This window comes from Vulpes lagopus, chromosome 3 (genome assembly GCF_018345385.1).
Source record: "Vulpes lagopus strain Blue_001 chromosome 3, ASM1834538v1, whole genome shotgun sequence".
NCBI lineage: Eukaryota > Metazoa > Chordata > Mammalia > Carnivora > Canidae > Vulpes > Vulpes lagopus.
In genome coordinates, this window is record NC_054826.1 from 99,746,226 (window position 1) to 99,764,309 (window position 18,084).

The window sequence follows — 18,084 nt, forward strand, 5'->3', positions numbered from 1 at the left end:
TTAACGTTACAGCTGACTGTTTTCTGCCCTGAAATATCCTTCAGTAGCTGAGCATCATGACATAGCAAACAGACAGGAATTCTGCAATCTTAATTCTCTTAATTAATTAGACCACAAGGGGAAGGGGGCCCTTCAGTCACACAGGACTGAGATTATCTCGGAAAGAATGATTACATGATTCATCCCAACAGAGTCAGCCACAGAGAGGCATAGCCAGGAACAAGGAGGCTGCCCAGCATAGCCAAGATCCTCTGGTTCCAGATTTTGATAAATGGAAGTAACAGTCTCTGGATGGAGGGAGGGACAGACATTAGCCAAAAAACCATCGCTAAAACATGCAGGAACAGTCTTGTAAAATTACGGGTTTATACTAAAAAACCAGACTCCTCTCTGGAGCATTTGGGGAAGTGGTTCAGGTTAGTATCACCACCCAGGCTTGGCCATTAATCTGACAAGTGAAAGTCATTAACTTAACAAGGAAAATGGCTCTTCTGTCAAATCTGTTCCTCAAATTCCCAGTCAACAATGTATGTTGTTGTTTTTGTTTTTTAAAAAGATCTTATTTATTCATGAGAGACAGAGAAGAGGCAGATTGGCAGAGGGAGAAGCAGGCTCCATGCAAGGAGCCTGATGTGAGACTCAATCCCAGATCCCAGAATCACACCCTGAGCCAAAGGCAGACAGCAAACGACTGAGCCACCAGGCATCCCAACAATCTAGGTTTCTTGACTGCTAACACCATGAAGCTAAAACCACGGACACCAAGCTAAGGTGATGGGAGAACTCCTATGATGGTCTCCCCAAGGAGACGCACTTGGCTGCACATGCTCATGACTCCAGGACTTGGAACTCCAGGGCAGGCCTACACCACCTCTGCAGGTGGCTGGAAGGACTAGAATGGCAGGCTTCAATCCCAAGAGTGAAACTTTCTCAGCCTACCCCAAACCTTCCTAGATAAAAATGGAAGAGAAAGGTAAAGTTTCTAAGAAGCAGCCTGAACACATCTGAAATAGACAGTCTTTATCATCTTGACATGCAGGATAGTCGGTTCTTCGCCAGGATCTTATTACTCGATGACAAAGACAAAAAGAGAAGGCCCCAGGCTCCTCTTCCATAGAGCAAAAAGGGTGGAGGCAGAGCAAGAGGTAGGAGACACTTAAATCCTGAAACCAAATGTCTAAGCACTAATAGCAGCAGAACCCAAGGGAAATATCTCAGCTTATGTTCTTTCCAGATTAAAAAAAAAAGTTAGTCATGTTCTGCATGTCCAGCCAAATTACTGGGCATCTGTGAGGCAGAACCACCATGGGGGTGCCGAATGAGTGTGGGACACACACGCTGCACTGCCTGTCCACTTGCCACCACCGAGAGGAGAGGAAGAAGTTAGAGCACTTGGGAGACCCAATGCGACCACAGGAAGGAGGGAAGAAGGCATCTGACTTTCTTTCGTTTAAAAAAAAAAATGCCACGGAAACGATTTGACTAGTAAACGGCTTAGCCACTATTTTTAAAGAAAAGGCTAATTTAGAAACATGTTACTTTCGGGAATCCACAACAGACGTTCTGCAAGTCCCGAGAACATGCCACATTCTGGAAGAACACTTATCCGATATTAAGATTCCTTCTGTGTGGGCAATGAAAGACACCATTTTATACTCAGGATGCTCTGGGCTCTCAGAAGTGTGGTCATATACCGAAAAAGTCTGCAACCGCTCGGCCCTCCCACACTTGGGATATACGGCCTCACCGTGTGAACAAGCCAAATGCTTCAAAGTCACTAAAATCCTCCAATTTTCCCATACTCTAACACAAACAAAAATGAATTCATTTGTCTGTCTCAATTCAAAAAAATTTTAATTTAATTACTGCAACTTGGAAAAGGACATTCTTGATCATTTTATTTCCTCTCTACTAAGAACTAAAAGGAAGTCCTGTCTTCTAACGGAATAGAAAATGGCCAATGTCTGCCACTTTTGATTGCTGCGTGTTTAAAAATGTTCATGTTGAAACAAACGTAATCATTAAGGAATTGCCAAATGAAACGATGAATGGATTTGTAAGCATATGAAAATATATTAAAAGAAGAAATTAAGCTCAAAAAGAAAATATAACCTCTCTCAGTTCTAAAAGTAACAAACACATATGCTTGATGAATACCTACAGAAGAAAAGAGGTTTCTTCTCTGCACTCCTTAGGGACAAGGTCCTTGCTGAGTGATGACACAACAGACCTGCCTCTGCTACAGCCAGGATCTGGCAAGATGCCTGTGCTCCTTACAGAACGCCTCTTAACCCTGTAAACAAGAAGGGCATTTATCGTCCCGCGTGACAGGAAGTATGGACATAGGGAGGCTCCGGGTGGGTGACATTCAGCAACTCAACCACATCCTCAAGGATCCAGCTGGTCATCCTCAGTATGCGGATGGATATGAGGGACATCATGAATGTAAGGTGGCCACCCAGCCAGGCCAGCAAAGTCCATCCGAAGACAAGGAACTGTTTCTTCCTTATTTTTCCAAGAACGGAGAAACCTTTCCAAGAAGTACCCCCAGCAAACTGCCCTTCACAGTTCACTGGCCAGACTTGGTTATACTCCCCTCCTCTGATCAATGATAAAGAAAGAGGGATTTCCTTCCCTGGTTTATACCTTTTAAGATTCATTCTCTCTAGGGCAGCCCAGGTGGCTGAGCGGTTTAGCGCCGCCTTCAGCCCAGGGCATGATCCTGGAGTCTGGGGATCGAGTCCCGTGTCGGGCATCCCTGCATGGAGCCTGCTTCTCCCTCTGTCTGTGTCTCTGCCTCTCTCTCTTTGTGTCTCTCATGAATAAATAGATAAAATGTTTAAAAAAAAAAAAAAAAGATTCATTCTCTCTAGTGGTAATAATGTCCCCTTCCTTGTAAAGAACCCGGGACAAAGGAAGAGGAGGATGGATCTGCAATAGGCAGCCCACAGTGTCACAGAGTCAAATACAGCCATGTGGACAGCCACCAACTGAACAGCGATGGTCAAGAGAGAAATGAGCAGCCTGATGATTCTTGCCCCTGCCCCTCAAAATATCTACATCCCATTTTACGGTTTAAAATCAAGAGTTGTTGGGGCGTCTGGGTGGTGGGTAGCCCAGTGGTTGGGCATCTGCCTTCAGCCCAGGGTGTGATCCTGGAGATCCAGGATCAAGTCCCACATCAGGCTCCCTGCATGGAACCTGCTTCTCCCTCTGCCTGTGTCTCTGCCTCTGTGTGTCTCTCATGAGTAAATAAATAAAATCTTTTAAAAAATAAAATAAGGGCAGCTCCGGTGGCCCAGCAGTTTGGCGCAGCCTTTGGCCCGGGATGTGATCCTGGAGACCCGGGATCGAGTCCCACATCGGGCTCCCTGCATGGAGCCTGCTTCTCCCTCTGCCTGTGTCTCTGCCTCTCTATCATGAATAAGTAAAAAATCTTAAAAAAAAAATAAAATAAAATGTGATATGCTAACATATATGCTTCTTAATAATACACTAAATAATAATATCTAGGGACGCCTGGGTGGCTCAGTAGTTGAGGGTCTGCCTTCAACTCAGGGCATGATCCCGGAGACCTGGGATTGAGTCCCATATCGGGCTCTATGGAGCCTGCTTCTTCCTCTGCCTGTGTCTCTGCCTCTCTGTGTCTCTCATCTGTAAGAGGTAACTCTTAAATAACAGCTCTTGATTTTTTTTAAAGATTTTATTTATTCATCTTACAGAAAGGAAAGAAATATTTAATAATTATTTTTTAAAACCTATCAACCACCCTAACACTTAAATCAATTCTAGAAATAGCTAAATAGTTACTGCTTTAATGAACCCTCTTATTATCAAACTGTGGTTTTAAAGAACCTCGAGAATGTAAAATAATAAATGCAACCCAGATGTTCACTAAAAAAATGAAAACAAGATTGTTTTTACTTCATAGCAACCAGTAGGTCAACCCATTTCCTCCTTCAGAGAATTCTCAGAGGACCACAAACTCCACTCGAAGACCATGTGTTTCATATGTATCTGTCCAGAGAAAAAGGAAACTCTGCTGTCCAAAATAAACGGAGAATATTATATGTTCCCATGAAAGTGAATTAGAAAATTGCAGTGAGGCCGGGTTTACAGGCTGCCAAACATCTGGATGAAAACTGAAAAAAAAAAAAAATCACTAATTACCTAGATATTGGGAAATACTTTTCAATCATCATTAAAATGTCCAGATTTATAGCAAACTGCTTTTATTAATTACAGAAATCAGTTTTTCAAAAGCAAGAGTAATTAAAAATAACCCTGCTGAGAGTTTAAAACGGAACTTATTTTCTACTATTTGAATAATGTTCCTGGTGAGTTATGGAAAACTAAGTCAGCTGAAAGAGTAAATTTGCTCTGAGAAAGCAAATTACCAAATCTTCTTAGACAACTAAACTGACTCAGGTGAATATAGTATTTACATAATACTCTACGTATCCCAAATAAATGCTTGCAGAATTGTCTTCAGACAAATTTATAAAACCCTGCAGAATCTAATGTCTTCTTTCGTGTTAACTGGGGAGCTGACTATAGGATGTCGGTAAGTTTAATTTCAAAAATCAGGATGAAGAGCCATGTATCTTCTATTCTTATTTAAATGATTTACTATTCTCCCACCACTCCAAAAGTGATTCTATTTTAAGCAGCTTTTCAGCTACTTGGACACCTATATTTTCACCTCCCACATTTCAATAGGCCATCTTCTCGCTGACTGATAAACCTGCTTCCTAAAGGATCTGCTAATAACTTTTTAAAACGAATCCATCTCTCCCAAAGTTATTCATGCTAAGAGTGTGACCAGGCCAACAGCAACACTGTACTAACTCACCCAGCAGGAATTACTGTTGGTCCTCTACCTAAATGATTTAGGTAGGTCCTCTTACCTAAACCTAAGAAGCGTTTCAAGGCAAAACACACAAAATCCTTCCCTGGCCAAGCCCCACCCCTGTGGCTTTCCTGCCACTCTCATCCTGGGGCAAACTTCCACCCAAGGGCGTGGTGCCTGCTTTTCCTAAAGCAGGCAAACATCTTTCCCGGTCCCTCCTAAGCCTGCTCCCTGCCTTTCCCCCAGGCCAGTAGACACTTCTCTGTCCAGTGCACCTCTCAAGCACAATCAGGGCACCCTCTCTTCCAAAACATGGCTCCTCCCTTAACTTCTGTACAACCTCTGAGAAGCCCCCGACATCACTGGCTCCCCTTTCCCAGTCTGCTTTATGGGGCTGTCCCCAGCCCTGGGACTTTCCCCTTCCTCTCAACTTGCTTCCCTAAAAGTGATCTCATTCATCCAGTCCCATGAACTGAAATGAATGAAAGCCTTTCCAACACATATCTCCCACCCAATCAGGTCTTCTAAGCCGCCAACTCTCACAGCCGCCTGCCCTTCTACCATCTCCACTGGGATGTTTCACTTACAAATCCACTTTTAAAAATCCTAAGATGATGCTTCTCGTAAAAGCTGACTAGTTTGTTACAGACCAACCCGTCTGCCAAGAACAACTAAAAGAGTTGACAAATCATAAGAAGCAACTGTGTGAAGGTATCGGGGATCTACCAACGCAGTGTGGACTCAGGAGGCCAGGATCCCAGAGACAAGTGCAGAGAAGTGAGCCCAAAACCTGAACCACTTTTCTCTTTGAGACATTTGCCAATTCACTGCAGAAGCCGAGAGGCCAAAAAGCTAAGCAGAAACAAGTGGTGGAGAATCTGAGCAGGCCGGCAAAGCCTCCAGCAGACTCAGGGGACCAGGGAAGAGCTCAGGGGCTGCCAGATAGAAGGAGCTTAGTAAACACCCCAGGCTTTCAGAGAGGACCACCAGACAACTACACCAGGATGGGGGTAAACCAGAAGCAGACCTATGCTCACAGTTCTAAAGTGGTGTTCCCCTACTTCTGCCTGCCAGAAGCCTCCCTTGAGGAAAACTGCCCGAGTCTCAAATTACCTCCACAATTTTTTATACTCATTGTCTACAAGTTAATTAACAGGTATGTCTAGAGTCAGGAGCACACGACTGAAAACCTAGGGCAGAATAGACAACAGAATAAACTCATGGGCTATCCAAATACTGACATTATCAGACATGGACTTTAAAATAACTATGATTAACAGAACAAGGAAATTGGGACACCTGGGTGGGCCAGGCGTGATCCCAGAGTCCTGGGATCCAGTTCCGCGTTGGGCTCAATGCGGAACTGCTTCTCCATCTGCCTATCTCTCTGCCTCTGTCTCTCAAAAATAAATAAAATCTTAAAAAAAAATAGAACAAGGAAATTAGTTTACATGACAAAAAATTTCAGCAGAAAATTGGAATCTAAAAAAAGAATCAAGAAAGTTGGGGGCATCTGGGTGGTTCAGCCCCTAACTGCCTTTGGCACAGGTCATGGTCTTGGGGATCCTGAGATTGAGCCCCACATCAGGCTCCCTGCTCTGTGGGGAGTCTGCTTCTCCCTCTTCCTTGCGGCCCCCACACTCGTGCTTGCTGCCTCTCAAATAAATAAAATCTTTAAAAAAAAAAATCAAGAAAGCAAAAGGCAGCAGTAACTGAAATTAAAAACTCCAGAGATGGGTTTCATTGCAGGCTGGAGACGAAGAAAGGATTACTCTGCAGGAATATGGGTCAAAAGGAAATATTCAGAGGGAAGCATTGAACAGATAACAAGGATGAAGAGTCTGAGACACACACAGAACATGATGACAAGGTGGAGTCCCAGAAGGAGAGATGGGGAATGCAGCCAAAGGATCGAATGAAGAGATAATGAGCACCAATTCTCCAACTCCAACTCTAACATAAGATTAAGTCTTGTCACGGCATCACCAAAAAGCAGAACCACCACCACCAATCCCAACAAGGACAGATTCAAGGAAACCACATCTGGACACATCACAGTAACAGCTCAAAATGAAAGGCAAAAAGAAGAATCTTAAAAGCAGCCTAAGCAGGCGAGGAGGGGGTGATGAGGCAGAAGACATGACCTTCAAAAGGACAAGACAGATACAGCTGACTTGTCAACAGAATCCATGGAAGCCAGAGGCATTGAAATGACGGGTCAAAACATTGCAAGAAATTAACTTGATAACCTACCACTGTAGACCCAATGAAACTGTCCTTCAGAAGTGAGAGCAAAGTAATGACATTTTTGACAAAAAAAAACACATAAGAATTCTCCAAATGGCTTTCTCCTATCCCCACCTCCTCCGACCTTCCATTCTCAGGCAGCAGCACCAGCATCACCACCTTGTCACATGAGCCAGAACCGGGCGGGAAGTCCTCTCTGATTCCTGCACCTCTGGCCTCCCAGATGTCGTCGGCATGTCCATCTGATTCTCCAAAACACATCTCATCACTGGTGAAGCAACGCATCATTTCTTCCTCAGGAGACAGGCCAACGCTTGGAAGTCTGATACATGCCCAGAGCTGAGGAGCTTGTCCCCAGTGAGAAAACAGTCTGTGAGCAGGTAAGGAAACCAAGAGCATGCCTATACTCGCACGTGCAGTTCTGAAGCTGCCGTCTAGAAAAGCGCCCCAATGTCTGTAGAAGCAGACAAGTCCAGGAGTTCCCCTGGGTATGGTTGGTAAGAGCAACGTAAAATTTACAGAGAAGTCCAACAGAGTGGATTGCCTGGGTGGTTCAGCGGTTGAGCGTCTACTTTCAGTAAGGGTGTGATCCTGGAGTTCTGAGATCAAGTCCTGCACCTGCGGGGAGCCTGTTTTTCCCTCTGCCTATGTCTCTGCCTTCTCTCTGTGTCTGTCATGAATGAGTAAATGAGATGTTAAAAAAAAAAAAAGAAGAAGAAGAAGAAGAAGAAGAAGGAAAAAAAAGTCCAACGTGGGACAAGATACATAAAATGTTACAGCAATTCTGTGAAATAAATAGGGTCTCCAAATGGTAACATAGATAATCTCAAATGCAAGCTGCAGAACATTCCAGATAGGATGATGCCATTTTTATAATTTTAAACAAACTGAGACCTTTACCTCATCTACAGGCACACGCGTATATGTTAAAGTATGAAAACCATACCATGGGACCCAAGCAAACTCACATCCGCCCTTAGGAAATACCCCTAAGGATGTGAGTCGGACCAGGAATCATTCAACAAGTGACCTTAACTTTATTTGACATCTGTTAACATACATTCACTGAAGGCCTACTATGTACTGTGTTCTAGGTCATGAAATATAGTAAAAATATTTTTTAAGTTTTTAAAGGGCTATTTAAAAAAAAAAATTGTAACAGTATGTGGCATACCAAGCCAAAAATATTTACTACCCAGCTCTCTTACAGAAAGCTGGCAGGCCCCCGGACTAGAGCATACGGAACCTCACTGACAGGTCCTGGGGGCCACAGTACAGATACAGAGAAAGTTCTAGGCTGAGAATAGTGCAGACTCAGAGACGGGGTGACATGATCTGCTCTAAAGGGATCGTTCAGGCCACTATGCAGGGAAAACATCAGGCAGCTAAGGCAAAAGAAACAAAAGATGGCCCCAAAATTTTGGCCAGAGCAGAAACAATGTTGCCGTATGCAGAGATTGAGGCTTACCTGTAATGCTTGTGATTTTTTGTTTGTTTTTTTTACACAAAAGACCTAAAACAATGTAACATTGGCAGTATTCTCTTAACTATGAGCAATGGGAACATGAGTGTTTCACTGTTTTCTGTTTTTTTTTTTTTAAGTGACACCCTCAAGGTGTGTATTTTTTATTTTTTTTTTTAATTTATTTATTCATGATAGAGAGACAGAGAGAGAGGCAGAGACACAGGAGGAGGGAGAAGCAGGCTCCATGCTGGGAGCCTGACGTGGGACTCGATCCCGGGACTCCAGGATCGCGCCCTGGGCCAAAGGCAGGCGCCAAATCACTGAGCCACCCAGGGATCCCCTGTTTTCTGTGTCTTTACATAGATCATATATCTCTTTCCCTTCACTGCTGCCTCAGCTGCCCAATCCCCCAAGATCCTGTGACTCTCACATGAACACCTGCCATGCTCCCACTTCAGCAGTGAGGTCCCCACATCCTTCCTCCCCTCCTGGGATCCACCCTCCACTCAGTGGCCAGGATCACTCTTCTTAGAAAGGCAGGGGGTGCAATGGCGAAGAATGTGGCCTCTGGAGCCAGAATACCTGGACTCGAATCCCTGCCCCACCCCTGACTAGCTGTAACATGTGACAAAAGTCGTTTAGCTTCCCTATGCCTCCGATACCTGCAAATGGTGACGTTAAGTGTCTAACAGGGTAAGTTAAGATACGTAAAGCACGCGGAACAAGGCCCAACACAGAGAGCGTTATGTAAACACTGGCTAAAATTATTGAAACATAAGTCATATGCCATTGCCCTGTTTAAAATCCTTCATCGTCTTCACATGCTTAGAACAAAATGTGAATTCCTTACCTACTGAAACTGCTGCCTCCAGCCCACACCCTGGCCCGCTCTCCCTTTAGGTGACACCTGACAGAGCATTTCTTCCTAAAGGCTTCCTCTGCCTCTCTACACCCCCACCCCACCCCAGGTGATGTTCTTTAACACACTCAGCATAATCTGCCATTATTTTATGTGTCTGTTTACATTTCCTGTGCATCTCCAATCTCAACAAAAGCTCTGGGAATGCAGGAAATTCATCTCCCTTATTCATGGCTACTCACCCTTGTGCTAAAAGCACAGGACCTGGCATTTGGTAGGGCTGTTATCAATATTTGTTGAATCAATGTTTGAGAAGAGAATATGCTCTAAAAACACCGATTGTGTCACATTTTTAAAAAAGATTTACTTATGAGAGGAGCAGAGGGAGAGAGAATCCTGAAGCAGACTCCCCTCAGGGCCCCACACAGGGCTGGATCCCAGGACCCTGATATCATGACCCGAGCAGAAGAGTTAGCTGCCCAACTGACTGAGCCACCTAGATGCTCCTAAACATTCAAGAAAACAGTGATTTCCTGTGCAAAGATTGAAAATACAGGTAACCTATTTTATAATTTTCTACATTTTTTAAAAGATTTTAGGGATCCCTGGGTGGCGCAGTGGTTTAGCGCCTGCCTTTGCCCCAGGGCGCGATCCTGGAGACCCAGGATCGAATCCCACGTCGGGCTCCCGGTGCATGGAGCCTGCTTCTCCCTCTGCCTGTGTCTCTGCCTCTCTCTCTCTCTCTGTGTGACTATCATAAATAAATTTTAAAAAAATAAATAAATAAAGATTTTATTCTTTTATTCGAGAGAGCAAGTGTGCATGTGCTCATAGGGGGAGGGGCAGAGGGAGAAGGAGGCTCTTGCTAAGAGCCCAAACTGAGGCTCATGATCTCAGGCCTGGGATCACCACCTGAGCCAAAGTTGGATGCTTAACCTACTGAGCCACTCAGGTGCCCCTAAACTGTTATGCTTTAATATATAAAAAATACTCTCAGGGCACCTGGGTAGCTCAGTTGGGTAAGCATCTGACTCTTGATTTCAGCTCAGGTCATGATCTCAGGGTCATGAGATAAAGCTCCGCAGGCTCCCGCATCGGGCTCCACGCTGGGCATGGAGCCTGCTTAAGATTCTGTCTCCCCCTCTGCTGCCTCACCCCTTCCCTACATGCTCTCTAGAGTGTGCATGTGGTCTCTCCCCCTCTCTCTTAAAAAAAAAAAAAAAATCATGAAGTGCTTGCTCATTCCTTTCTACAACTTCATTCACCATCTGGGTATAAGATGCATTTGATGAGGCTCCTGAAGGTGGACACTTGGGTTCTCTTTTACTATCACACACAAAGCAGTGAGTAATCATGTACCTATAGTATCTCCAACATGCACAAATACACCTGCAGATTAAATTCCAAGAGCTGTTATTGCTGGCTCAAAGGATTTACACACGCGCAATTGTTTTAAAAAGCTGCTGCTGGGATCCCTGGGTGGCGCAGCGGTTTGGCGCCTGCCTTTGGCCCAGGGCGCGATCCTGGGGACCCGGGATCGAATCCCACGTTGGGCTCCCTGCATGGAGCCTGCTTCTCCTTCTGCCTGTGTCTCTGCCTCTCTCTCTCTCTCTGTGTGACTATCATAAATGAATTTAAAAAAAAAAAAAAAAAAAGCTGCTGCTGCCCAATGCTGCTGTATCCATCAGGATCCACCCAGAGAAACAGAAGGCCCTCTAAGGAGCTGAAATGGAGGAAATTTCATACAAGGAGTTGGTCACACACATGATGGAAAAGCTGAGAAGTCAAACAGGAAATGGTAAGAGAACCCAGAGACCAGCAAGAGCAAGAAGCTGCTACCATTTCTAAGTTGGAGGGCCAAATGGAGGAGGTGTTTCTAAAGCTCAGAGGACTCAGTCAATGGGCAGGAGCTGAACCACAGGAGACAAGGCAACTACCAGAGACGGTCTGAGGCAGAACAAGAGGAGGAGAGAACCCCATTTCCTCCCTCTTCCAGCCATCAATCTCCCCCATCCCCCATCGCCCAAATCCAGCAGCACCAAGCCAGCTGACTCAAAGGTCTGGGAAATGTTGCCTGCAGGGGTGAGTGAGTCCCTTGGCCGGCCAGCCAGGGAAGGGCAGGTGATGGATCTGAGCCAACAGGATACAGGCTGGCGCTGTAACTAATTTACCCTCCTACAGCCAACAGATGGTTTCAAACGTGGGGGTCCCTGCTTGTCTGACAGGTGAAAGGTGGGCTCTCAACCTGGTCTTAATTTGTATTTATTTCATTACGAGTGAAGCTGAGCACCTTTTCATGTGAAGCACACGCTTAATCCTCATCTACACCGTTTGGGAGGCGGGGAGAGGAAAACCGGTAGAGTCATTCACTTCATCTGCCACAGATGGTCCACTCAGGAGCATCATGCAGGCAGATTCCCAAACTGAGCATTAAGATGGTGGCAATGAGCCAAACTAGCCAGTCACCTGCCAAGCAGAGACAAAGCTCAAGAACTGTTCTAGAAAACTGAGAGGCAACAAAGCCCCAAAGGAATTAAAAATACCTTAACTACACTCTGCACACATTATAAGTAACAATGTGTTCTTGTAATCTTGTTCCTCCTCAGAACTGCCTTCCTACCATTCACATCACCATCCTCTCCCTTATCTTGCATTGAAAGAACAAAATAATACCCTGGACAAAAATTTAAATTATAAAAATAATTCATTTTGGAAGTCTTTTAACCCCACTCACACAGAAGCAAAAAAGGGCTCTTAAGTGACCTTCCGTGCCTGTGTAACTACCCTTTGAATAGATTATTTACCCTATCTTGTAAACAAGCTGCAGCTCACTTCCCCATGTACAGTCCAAAGTTCTATCCTATACTCTAAAAATATAGTTTTTGTTGACTGGCAACTGAAATTTATTCTCTTTCAAAGGGCTGGACTTTATTTTCAAAAATGTGAGGTTTTAAAGCAAAGACTTTTTTTAAAAAAATCTAAATGGCAGTAATAACTATAAAGAATTTTAAAGAGGTATATGTTAACTTCAAGATCTCCAAAAATAGTTAAATATAAGCACATCAAATGTATACAATAATCACTTTATAATGACTTATTTCAAAACTCTAAGGCTCTCACTTATCCAAAAATATACTTCTAAGATTGCCAAATTTATTTTCAAGTGTCTTCTACAAGGAAGATGAATGAAAAAAAAAAAAAAAAAAAAAAAAACACCTCATCGATAAAAGTGGTCTTTGAGCACCTACCATGCTGCCGGGTATTTTAGCAGACAAATAACTGCTCATTGTTGACTGTTCTAGTGAGGGAGATTAAAAACAATCACATCCCTTTCCTAACACAGGATGTTTTATAAGTTTTTTTTAATTCAAATTTGAAAGTAATACACATCATTTCAGAAACTTGGAAAATAGACAAATAAAACAAAATATCCCTAGTATCACCAGATTTTACATTGTTTCAACCACAATACATAAAGCAACTGCTTGTTTTTAATGGTTGGAACATTTCATCGATAACCCCCCTACACCCCCATAATTTAGCTCTCCTTTCTCCTATTAGGCATTGCCTTTCCCAATTTTCTGCCATTACAAATAGCATAATGCACATCTTTGGGTACAAGATTTTTTATTTTTTATTTTTCTTCTGAATCTCTCTCCTGGGAAAGCAACCTTGCAAGTAAGTTTTAAAACTTTTGATACTTAATAACATCCTTTGTTACAACACTCAAGATCTATAAACTGCAGGGCCACACTGACTTCCTTTTCTAATCTTTACATCTGCCTTTTACCTTCAAGCTGGCTTCATTTCTGTATTCACAGAGTCGGAAACGCCTTCCAAACAAAATCGCCAAGCCAGCAACGTCAAACGTTTAAGTATTATGGCCGTTTATTTTCTAAGAAGGAAAAACTGCTACATGCCTGTTGTTACCAAATCCTGACAGGCAGGAAGCAGGGTATCTACGAGAATCCTTTGCTTAGAGTCTTCAGACAGACAGCCTGGCTGTAGGAGGGCTTGCAACTGGGCTCCTTCTTTCCACAGCACTTTCTTTCATAAACAACACACCCACTCGGTGCCACAGTGCTACCCCTAGCTTTAACTGTGAGAACTGAATTTGCCAAATGCCACCGAGGGTGCCAAATTCCCACCATCGCAGCCGCATCGCTTCTTGGGGCACCAAACCTTTCCCCCCTGGGCAGCACTTACAGTCCAGAAGGCACCTTGATTAACCACTTCAACCTGAAAGCGTTCGATACTGCTGATTCTTACAGGCAGCTGCTCCAGCAGCCTGTAATCAAGATTTTTTTTTTTTTCCCCCAAAACGCTCCCTCATTACAAGGGGTTCTGAAGATTCGGTCGGTCAGCATAAAGGAGGTTTTCAGCACAGTAGAGGAAAAACCTCAACTTCGGGTGTCCCTGTAAGATAGGGGTATTAACCCTGCACTTTCCAAACCAACGACCCCCTCCATACACACGCGTAAGGCTGCTGCTCAGACATAATTCGCAGCATGACACAACAGTAATTTGCATGCCACTAAGTAATCTACAACGAAGGCAAATCCTCCTGCAAGGGGTAACCGAACGTCTTGCCTCAGCGCCGGCTGCCCCTCCCGACTCCGACCCTCGGCTGCTCGGACTTATTTTCCTGGCCGACCCTGTATAACGTTCCTTATTTCGTAAAATGCGTGTGCCCTGGGTGCCCCCTCTTCGTCGAAGCCTCCTCACTGACCACCTCTGACCCAAAGCCCGGTGCACTGGCACGGCTTTCAACCCCGTCGCCCCACCCGTCCCTCTTGAACCTGGAGGATCCCCAATTGGAAACTTTCCCCTTCCCATTTCCCGGGGACACCCCCCCCTTTCCCACCACCTGAGAAAAGACGCCACGGGGGTCAGCCTCCTGCGGTCAGGCTCCGGAGGGCGTGGACGCCCTTGGCGACGAGAGGCGGGGAAGGTCGCCCCCAAGGCACCCCGCCCCCGGAGGGCGACCCCCCACGACCTCCTCTGAGCCCCCAGCCCGGGGCCACCCCGGCCGCAGGCGACCCCGGCCTCGCCTCGGACCCCCGCTCCGGCTCGGCAGCGACCCCGCCGGTCCCCTCCCCTGTGCCCCGAGCCGGCGCGCCGCGGGCCTGGATGGCCGCCAGCAGGCACGGGCGCTGCCCGGACCTCCGACCCCGGGCCCCGGCCGGGCCGCCCCGCCTCCGCCCGGCTCCCCCGCGAGCCGCGACCCCCGCCCCCCGCCCCAGGCCGCCAGCCGGGCCGGCCACACCTCCGACACTCACCGCCGCCGCCCTCGCCCCCGCCGCCGCCGCCGTCTTCGTCCATGTTGAGGCCGCTCCCGCTGCCGGCGAGCCCGGGGCCGCGGGCGGTGGGCGCCGCGGGTGCGGAGCGCGCGAGCGGCCGGGCGGCTCCAGCAGCGCGCGCGCCGGGTCGCGGCCCGGGCCTCCTCCTGCCGGGCGAGGCGCTCGCCGCTCGGCGCGCCGTCACGTGACGCGCAGGCCCCGCCCCCAGCTGCGGTGGGCGGGGCCTGGGGCGCGCGGCCCCGCCCGCGGGAACGCGCCCGGCCCCGCCCGGACCGCTCCGCGCGGGCCGGGTGGGGCTGAGCGTAGACCCTGGGGGCGGGGGGCGCGGCGACCCCTGCCCCGCCCCCCGCCCCCCGCCCCCGCGGGGACTGCAGACGCCTGCGGGGTCCTGGGCGCGGGATGCCACTTCTGCAGACGCACGTGCGCTCAGGAGAAAAAGCTCAAGAAACGCACGCCTTCAAAAGTCGGGCCTTCCCGCTTCGGCCCCAGGGCATTTCCGAGTAATTCCAGGCTCTCGGCTTCCTGATGGATCCTGGAGGCGCTGCTTTGCCGGTGGGGAGCGTACTTTGAAATTAACCAAGTGTCAGGCTGGTCTCCAACCCCAGACCCGCACACCTGGGGACCCACCCCAGCGGGCTCTGCAGGGGCTGGTCGGGTCGGCTGGCCTCGGATGCTCTCGCAGTGTCTCTCCAGTCTCCTTTGGAGAGCTGCCAGCTGCCCTGGATTTAGGACGCCGAAGGAGCTCTGAATTCAATTTCCCGTGGGCGCAGCCAGGGTCCTAAGCGCAGGCCTCGTGGACACAAGGCCTTGGCCTGCCCTGCCCCAGATCTCTGCATTTCCTTCCTCACTGGGCGTCTGGCTTCCAGGGTCTCCCCCCAAGAGCTGAATGGGGCCCCTGCCCAGCCTTTCTGTTCATCTCGCCTGAACTAAATTGCATTAAAGAAAAGAAAACGCTGTAATGGAGGAGGTAATTCATCTCTAATATAATTTTCCAGCAACTGTTTTATATTTGCAAATGGCCTGTTTAGTGCAAGGATCCTTCCGCTGTCATTTATCCAAGTGGACAGTTTTTACCTTTTTGTTCAAGGTTGTGGGATGATTCCAGAGTCCACAATCTCCTAATAACCTCTAGAATTAAACAGCCATCCTTCCTGTGCTTCAGAGTGATAGGGCACACTTCTGGGAGCAAAGAAGATATTTGGCAGCTTACATAACAAATAAGCAACAGAAAAGGGGGCTGGGTGTCATGAGTTGTAGATTTGACCAGCCTAGAGATGTGGCTTCCCCATCTTGTCCCTGTCTGCTTGGTTATCTTGAAGATAACCTCATGGTTACCAAGAAAAATGACAGCACATATTGAACTTGATAATGTGATATGTGGAGCTTTAAACTCAAAGATACTATCAATTAGAAAAGCCTTTAAATGTCAAATTACTAATTCTTTATGCTTCTTAATGTGTGATCCAAGGTGCTTCTCTCAAAGTATAAACCTGAAAATTGCTCTCTGATGTCCATCTAAGACAATTCCCATCAGAGTAAAGCATGGCCCAGTTATCTGCAAGCAGAATGTTGTATTATCACCACGGCTGAGCCCTGGCCTCCATTTTGACAAACCCTGCAAAAATGTTGGGGGAATACAGGCTTAGGGTGTCATTTTGTTCTTCAAGGGAGGAATCAGAAGACTTCAAAACCTTCACTACTCAAAGAAATTACTATCTAATGGGAAAATTTGATGGGGAGGGGAGGGCTGTTCTCCAGGATCTCTTAAATCCCAATCCCACCAAGATAGCATTTATCTAATCCGCTCACATGCAAGTTGCCCCTACATATAAGAATATTAGGTATCCTATTTACCCACTAATATAGGCATTCAGTATATGGCCAGCATATGTGTGGTTTACTCAGAAGTTGAAAGTTTTATAAGTGGATTTGTAAGAAAGACAATCTGTCTGGTAGACCTTGTTTACAAGATAACAAGTGTTAAAACCCTGTTGCAATCACTCAGACAATAAATATTTAGGCACCTGCTGTATTCCAGGCACTGTCCCAGGTGCTGGGAATATGATGATGAAAAAGAGCAAGTCAGTCCCTTTTCTCAGGGGACTTAAGGCCTAGCAGGATTAGAGCCATTAAGCAAATAATTACACAAATAATTTTGTAATTGGCTTGTGATGTCCTACCCTGTTTCCAGCCTTTCTCACAGTGTTTGCTGTTTCCTGTGGATTGGCTCTGTGCCTTGAAACTCCTTCAAACCGAGATTCTAGTCTGTATTTATTCCATCTCTAGCATCCACCACAGGGCCTTGCCATGTTGGAGAAAGGGAGGAAGTAACATTTGTTACTGCTGCTGAATGAACAGAGAGCCATCAAAACCAGAAGACATTTTGAAAACATGTTGAAACCCATTTATCAGCCCTCTGACCATTGCAGAAATAGTTTTAAGAAATCAAGAATGTGCACATTCCAGAAAGGTCAGAGGACTCCTCCTTTGTACATTCATCTCCATCCTCCAAATGAAAGTCTGTGAAATTGGATAGAAGCATCCTCTCCTGGCTCTAAAGTCACAGGAGCCAAAACCCTGCCAAGACCGGGGTGTTCTGCTCAGCCAGAAAGAGGCTGCCCAAGCCGCCTGAACTATGGCTGTTTTCAGCCCCTGCACAGAGCTGTTCCCATCTCCTCTGATAGTGGTCAAGAAAAGCAGAGACAGCAGTGACCATCAGCAGATGGGAACCTCACTAATCCATTGCATCTGCTCAGGGGTCTGGTCCAGTCCATGGAAGGCAAGGTGCACACAGGGCTAGCTCACTGTCAGCTCATGGTCACGAAAGGAAAATAATATTTTCTGAAATCTAATTTCATCTCAGAAAGAAACATCATGAAGAATCTCATTGGAAAGGAGATGATCTTGTGCAGATTAGCATTCTCCACTCAGCCCAGGCAAACAACAGGGGTCTAAGTGTCAAGTCACATCCTCATTAAATTTTCAAAAGCCCAGACATCATGTCCTCCACAGCTTCCGCTTCTCTTCCCAGGTTTTAAAGCAGTCTACCCTGATCCTGTCCTCTTGCCTGGAATCCACACAATTGATTCTTAAATTGTAAATTAGTTTAGACTGATTAGTAACTTGCATTTCTGCTTGAAAAGGCAATCAAATTTGGTGTTCATGGTAAACTGGGGGGAAAAAATTTGGCCACCCGTTCAAGCTATTTGTCTTTGGGAAGAAAGGCATTATACTCATTCAAGGTGACATCAATATAAAGAGTTATTACACACAGGGTGTCTTCTATAGTAATAAAAAACTGGATTTTTTTTATCTAGCTTTTCATTTTTATAGTACATCCCTGACCTACTGAAAATAATTTAAA

General features: G+C 46.2%; 1 protein-coding gene across 3 annotated transcripts in view; it reads right to left on the reverse strand.

Moving 5' to 3' along the window:
- Positions 1–14,882, reverse strand: part of CYTH3 (cytohesin 3) — an 84,690-nt gene extending 69,808 nt beyond the window's left edge. For 2 of the 3 annotated variants that reach the window (XM_041748337.1, XM_041748338.1), the window contains exon 1: positions 14,700–14,882. In XM_041748337.1, the coding sequence (XP_041604271.1) occupies positions 14,700–14,742 (43 nt within the window). In that variant the 5' untranslated portion in view covers positions 14,743–14,882. The remainder of the gene's footprint in view (positions 1–14,699) is intronic. The other variant, XM_041748339.1, reaches the window with a different exon arrangement.
- Between the last annotated feature and the right edge of the window lie 3,202 nt (positions 14,883–18,084).